The sequence below is a fragment of the Limulus polyphemus genome, unplaced genomic scaffold (genome assembly GCF_000517525.1).
Source record: "Limulus polyphemus unplaced genomic scaffold, Limulus_polyphemus-2.1.2 Scaffold2632, whole genome shotgun sequence".
Lineage (NCBI taxonomy): Eukaryota > Metazoa > Arthropoda > Merostomata > Xiphosura > Limulidae > Limulus > Limulus polyphemus.
In genome coordinates, this window is record NW_013668242.1 from 128,088 (window position 1) to 134,831 (window position 6,744).

Below are 6,744 nucleotides of genomic sequence, written 5' to 3' on the forward strand. Positions count from 1 at the left end.
CCAGGCTGTGTGTGTAGGAGGGGTCTTCCTGAGACCGTACACTTTATCAAGCCATTAAGATAGGTAGATGTACCCGTACTACCATGCTCACAAATATGATCGTACTGTGATATGCACGCGTATCGTGCTTTCTACCTTCATTTAGTTGTATCGGATTTTTTAAGTATTCCATTCAAGTAGTTTCTATGCAGTTTTAGTATACATCTGTAGTCCAGAAAATCGTCGTAGTTTGCCTTAATCTGGTTGCCTTCGTGTCCTTGTTCTCTGTAGCAGATAATAACTGCTCCGCCAGAGGGATATTGAAGCATACTCGCTTAAATGTTAGAAAGATCAACGACTGCGACGTCTTTTGCTGCGTGTGTGGATGGTATCTGTATGTTATAGCAGATGATTTGCTGTGACGCTCTCACAAAAGAAAGGATGCGAGCTATCTTCAAAGATTAAAACGCTCATTCGTTCTCAGTTCTACCTCTGCGATTCTGGTGTTGAGGCTGACAGAAGCAGGTCTCGAAGTATCCCCAGTATGTTCACAATCTGTTGTATGCTCGTTAAATCCCTCATGATGATCACTCACATTATTGTGAAATGTTCCAAGTTTAAGGTCCCATGATATACAACATTCTGTTGATCCCGAAGAGCTCATATATTTTTACTTTGTGAAACTTAGTTAAGTCTCAGTATCGATGTTCTTATTCTGTCATCCATCTTAATTATGTCAATATTAGGCATGGTAGTTTATGCTTTTTAACTATGAAGAATATTTAATACCATCCTTTACATGTTCATCTTGTTAATAATGATTTTTCATCTTGCTACGTTATTTGTGTATAACCTTTGTGCTACTTTACATCATAAGCAACTGACTTGGCTTTTTCAAGATTTTGACACTAGTATATTAGTTTGTAGTGATTTTAATGCTGATCAGTGCCTATGGGTGGTCTGATAATATGGCCTGTAATAGTATGGTTAATTGGTGAATTGAATTAAAAGAGGAGACACTTGTGGTATCTTTGTACTTCACTTTGGATCATGATTAATCGTGGGAAGAAAACTGGAGATCAATTTTTGTACTTGGAAGTCAAAAGTCATACTGTTTTTATTCATCATGTATTTATAATTATTATTTCTGGATGTGTATAACGTGGATATTTCTTTTGTGAAAAAATTCAAATACTCATGTTGGCCACTTGATAACCAATGGTTGTTGATTTCCAGAAACGTTTTAAGTTTTTTCTGACTCTTTCTGGTACCTTGAAGAAATTTTTGGGTGTAATAATCGTATCTCTGCTTTTGCTATACATAATTTGGCATCAGAGGTTCCTTTGAAGGTACATAGACAACAGTCCATTGCTCAGTAACACTTTTAAATATATATAACGTACTTAGAAAAATATTTAGAGTTTCCTCGAGAATCTTGTTTTTTTTAAGTATTATATGTGGGACAAGTCCCTTATCCCGTTTCTTCAACTTGTGCAAACTTGTGCTATCTTTAATTTACAAATCATCTTCTTTTCTATAGCACAACTTAGAATTTAAGGTTATTTGGGGATCATCACCTCCTTTAGTCCACTCCTTTATTGTTATTTTCTTAAGAATTGTTTTTACACATTTTTGTTGACTGTCCTTCTTCCACTCGTTAATGCCTTCAATAATCCCTCTTCAGGTACAATCTACCCTTCCCTATGTCTTCTTTATACCCCTCCCCCAGTGGCACAGAGGTATGTCTGCGGACTTACAGCGCTAGAAACGAGGTTTCGATACCCGTGGTGGGCAGAGCACAGATAGCCCATTGTGTAGCTTTGTGCTTAACTATAAACAAACAATTTACAAGATGGCTCCCAGTGGCACAGCGGTATGTCTGCGGACTTACAACGCTAGAAACGGGGTTTCGATACCCATGGTGGGCAGAGCATAGATAGCCCATTGTGTAGCTTTATGGTTAACTATAAACAAACAAACAAACAGTCTTCTTTACCAGATGGAGCTCAGGCACCTTATATTATTCTAAGTGTTCTTAAGGCAGAGTTATATTTTCGGACAGTTTCTTTTCTTTTTCAACTTATGAAGACGTTCGTTTTATGAATACATTCCTATCGTATCTTGAATGTTGACCTTCGAAACTGTTTTTTGGCATGCGTAATGCCATTTGGTTTTAATATATGCCACCATCCCCTCCAAACCCAAAGAGAAAAAGAAATATTGGCAGAAATGAGCCTATGATTACAGAATGGATATGTCCTCACGATGGTGGATCAGTATTTTCGAGAATTACTATGAATTTATTTTATTATAGACTCTAGTGAGTCCGTGCTAAAGAGGAGAGCCTGCAAGAGCTGACACAGGACTTGGAAAGCATGGCACACAAGGCCTACCTAACTGCACCACCCGATCTCCTCAAGTTGTTGCTGAGGGATCAGTTCGTAGATGCCTTGGACAGTCCACAACTTAAGATACAAGTGAAGCAAGCACACCCTTCTACTATGCAGGATGCAATGGCCAGAGCTCTCGAACTTGAATACTACGTTAAGTCCAGCACAGAGGTACCGAGGTTGGTACAGTCATCTGGATTCAAGGCTAGAAAAGGTCAGCTTTCAGAGAGGTTTGAGGGACTTTGCTGGCACTGTAACAAACCTGGGCACAAGAGAGCTCAATGCTGGCAACTTCAACACAGGGGATATGATACAGCAGGAAAGGCTGCTATCCAGAAAGGCTGTTGGAACTGTTGGGAGCAAGGACATCTGAGGAGCCAGTGTAGGAGGAATGTTTTTTTTTAATAATATATCATTTTATGCCACTTTGCAATACGAAATGTGTCATGATGTCCTGCTATTATGAAATATGCCGTGAAGAAGGAATAACTAATATTTAATAAATAATATAATGTCATATTTATTTTTAACCTTGACTAGTAATTTAAAATGTTGTAAAAACACGCTGCACATATGACGTCACTTCTACGGATATACTTAACCCTCACGTGATCACGCTTCACGCTGCAGCAGAAGAGCGGCACGTTGCCCTTCTCTCCGTTATTTAGCAGTTCGATCCTGCATGACGTTTAGACGCGTGCACATACATTTCTTTTGAATCAACTTGCTTTTCTGTCAAGTTAATCTTACATTCGAAATGGCAGAAAATAGAGCACATAAAACAGGATTTGCTGCAGAGGCACATAATAGAGTAAGTAGTTCGTTAAGTTGTAGTTATCGTAAAGACAGTTTCAACCTTTCTTTTATCTGCATCTCTCGTGAAGCATTTTATTTTTTGTTTGGAACGTTCGTCGTGGTTTTATTATAGCGTTGACAAGTAATAACAAATCTGGCTAGGCATAAGAGTTCTTGAACTTGAAAAATGGTATTGTGTTTAGGCTTCAACGTACACTGTCAGTTTTGAATTGAAAATTGATCTTCGAAATTCGTGTTCTTATTTCTATTATTCTAAATAGTTGTTACAACTTACATCTGTTACAAGGATTTATTAAATATTCTTTCCTTCATTCAAAACTGCAATTGTGCCAAACGTTTAATAATTTACTATTCGTGTTAAGTTTGTGTTTTTTATATTTCGTATCAAATTAGCCCTAATAGTAATAAGTCTACCAGTTGTAATTATTTGTCCTATATTAAGTGCTTTGCCTGTACGATTTTGAATTTCAGAGACAAAGGTGTGAAAGAGTAAGCGGATGTAAATATAAAATAGCATTTCACTTTCAGAATGTAACTTTAAAGTGTGTTTCCAAACTATAATTATAGTATTTTTTTTAATTCTGAGAAATGACTTTAATTATAAGTGTAAATTACTAGTTATTACAATGTATGTTGGATAATATCTTTAAAAATAATGATTATTAGTCGTTGATGATAAGCTAACGTAACCAACTATCACTTTCGGTATTTATTATTGTGAATACTACACTTCGAGCTAATTAAAAAAAAGACGCAATGCTGACACTGCAGCATTGTCAATTTGCATGTTAACACTCCCGTGTTTGTTATTAATATACTAATGTCGAAAAAAACAACTGATTAATACTTTCATTTTCCAGCAAAACTGGCTACATTTGTAAGTTTTAACATCGTGACAATTGCCAAACTAGTGTTCGATAATATGTCATGTGTACTTTGAACTTCCACCCTCAACTCCTGTCTGCAATTAATACATATTTCGTCCTTTCATGTACAAATTTTCAGGTCCACGACACACACACTATTTCGGTAAGAGAAGTAAAGCAAAAGCATAGGCAAAAGAAACAAAATTACCTAGAAGCGCTAATGAGACCTGAACATCGTAGCTCTATGGGGATCAGGTGATCTGTCCTCTAGCCAATGTGGCATTTAAAGAACGAGATCTGAACATCGTAGTTCTATGGGGATCAGGTGGTTCTCCAGCCAATGCGGCATTTAAAGAACGAGACCTGAATATCGTGGTTCTATGGGGATCAGGTGGTCCTCCAACCAATGTGGCATTTAAAGAACGAGACCTGAACGTCGTGGTTCTATGGGGATCAGGTGGTCCTCCAGCCAATGTGGCATTTAAAGAACGAGACCTGAACATCGTGGTTCTATGGGGATCAGGTGGTCCTCCAACCAATGTGGCATTTAAAGAACGAGACCTGAACATCGTGGTTCTATGGGGATCAGGTGGTCCTCCAGCCAATGTGGCATTTAAAGAACTTCAAATGAAACAAGTCCTAAAATATACATGGTAAAATGCAGGCATGTAGTGTATGGCAGCCTAAGAATTATTAACAATATTAAACTACCCCGCCAGTCGTAGACCTAGGGTGCAGACGACCCCCCTCCCCATCTCTCTTGATTTGTCTGCCTGTGAAGTATCCTGACTTACAAGTAGGTTTTCTAGTTTATGAATACATATATTTTGTATATCCACCCATTCCCTATACTAGTATTAAAAGTACTAAAATTTCTGCCAAGCATATATAAAATAAATTATCATGGCGAGGTTTAAGTCTGTATAATACAATGTACAAGTACAATAGGTCTCTTTACAAAGAGGAACAAGATAAAAGTAATGTTATTAGGTTTGTTGTCCAGGAACAGTGGTTGAATATACGACCAGGAAGATGTTTGATATAAAAGCGAAACTACAACTATTCTGAAAATTGGCTGCACTGATCCCCTGGTGATAAATTTTAAATTCAATATTTCCGATACTTTCCAGAACTTTCCATTGGCTAGTTTTAAGGAAGCTGTATAGGTCAACTAATTATAATTAAACTAGTAAAAATATATTAATCTACACGAAATACTATTATGTAATATTCTTTTGGAGAACGTGGTTTATTGAAGCTTAAACAAAACCATTTTTCCTCAATTTTTTTTTTACTGCACAGCTACACAATGGGCTATCTGCGCTCTGTCCATCGCAAGGAATCGAACCTTGGATCTTAATGAAACTCCAGGGTACATGTTACCGACTTGCATGCTATAGTAAACCTTAAAGCTAAACAAAACAGCAGTAACCAAAATTTAACATCGGCGAAGTTGAAAGACTGAAACTACGAAACACTAGAAAGAAACACTGGTTCGCAAACATCAAGCTATTCTACATACAAGTAAAAATGACTGCAGGGTAAGAGGCATAAGGTTGGGTTTTCTTCGTTAAAATTCAATAAGTTACTGAAATAATTTGTCAACAAATAATAAATCATGATTCTTGAAATCGAATTGAAGACATTGCTTCATGTTCCGTTACTTTATTGTCTTTATTTACAGCTACTTTAGGGTACGGCTTTACCGAGTTACTTTAGGGTACGGCTTTACCGAGTGAGGTTTCTGTCTTTTCCTACGCGCAGAAATCGCAAGAAAATTGAAAGGGGTCGTTGTTTTGGTCTGATGGTCAGGACGCTTGATTTGCAATCAGCGTGTCGCGGGGTCGCAACTAGGTGCCGAACATGGTCGCCCTACAAACAGTGGAAGCGTCATAATGTGAGTGTCAATCGTTGGTTAAAGAAAAATAATAAACAGTTGGCAGTGAATGTTACTATCAGGCTGGTTTTCCTCCGGCAAAAATTTTAGAATTAAAGATAACGGCAGATAGCCATAATATTCACCCGAACAAGAAAAACAAAAATCGTGTGTAAGAGAGAAAAAACAACAACAACAACAACAGCAGCCAATGGAACAAACTGTCGGAAGTCATTATACAAAAGAAACTAGTTTCGACTCATTTGTGTCCTCTTCAGTTTTCCGTGAGATTGAAGAGGACACACGAATGTGACGAAACTAGTTTCTCCAGTATCATGACTTCTGACTGTTTTTGTTCCGTTTACTGTTTTGTTGTTGTTGGTATATAGCCGTAATAACTTTAACGTAAACACAAATTATATAAACAAGCTATCATTACACTAGTCGGCAAACTAAGTATACTTGGTTATAAAACAAGTACACGCAATATTTTCTTTGAAGTACAGATTTTTATCCCTGTAGCTCGTCCTCCCGTGGGACAACGGGAAGTTTACGGACTTACAATGCTGAAATCCGGCAATCTATTCCCTGCGGTGGAAACAACATATAGCTCAGTGTGACTTTGCTCTAAAATAACCAACCCTATAGCTCATCCATTTAATCAGTTATTGTACATTATAATCCTGTTCTCTACTCGTGCACATAGATGTTATGATCTAAGACAGATAATCTGTAAGCCTAAGGAACCTTTGAGGAAGACCATTACAAGTGAGCCTTTTACTACAAGTGCACATAGATGTTATGATCTAAGAAAGAT

The 6,744-nt window shown here is 37.4% G+C and overlaps 2 protein-coding genes across 3 annotated transcripts in view; one reads left to right on the forward strand and one right to left on the reverse strand.

Annotated features, from left to right (window-relative positions):
• The window catches only part of LOC111087785 (extensin-like), a 48,971-nt gene that overhangs the window by 30,826 nt on the left and 11,401 nt on the right, over positions 1 to 6,744 (reverse strand). The gene's annotated exons all lie outside the window — the stretch shown is intronic.
• Positions 3,014 to 6,744, forward strand: part of LOC106467490 (transgelin-3-like) — a 41,910-nt gene continuing 38,179 nt past the window's right edge. Inside the window, exon 1 of the mRNA XM_013927849.2 lies at positions 3,014 to 3,180. Within this exon, the coding sequence (XP_013783303.2) occupies positions 3,127 to 3,180 (54 nt within the window). The 5' untranslated portion in view covers positions 3,014 to 3,126. The remainder of the gene's footprint in view (positions 3,181 to 6,744) is intronic.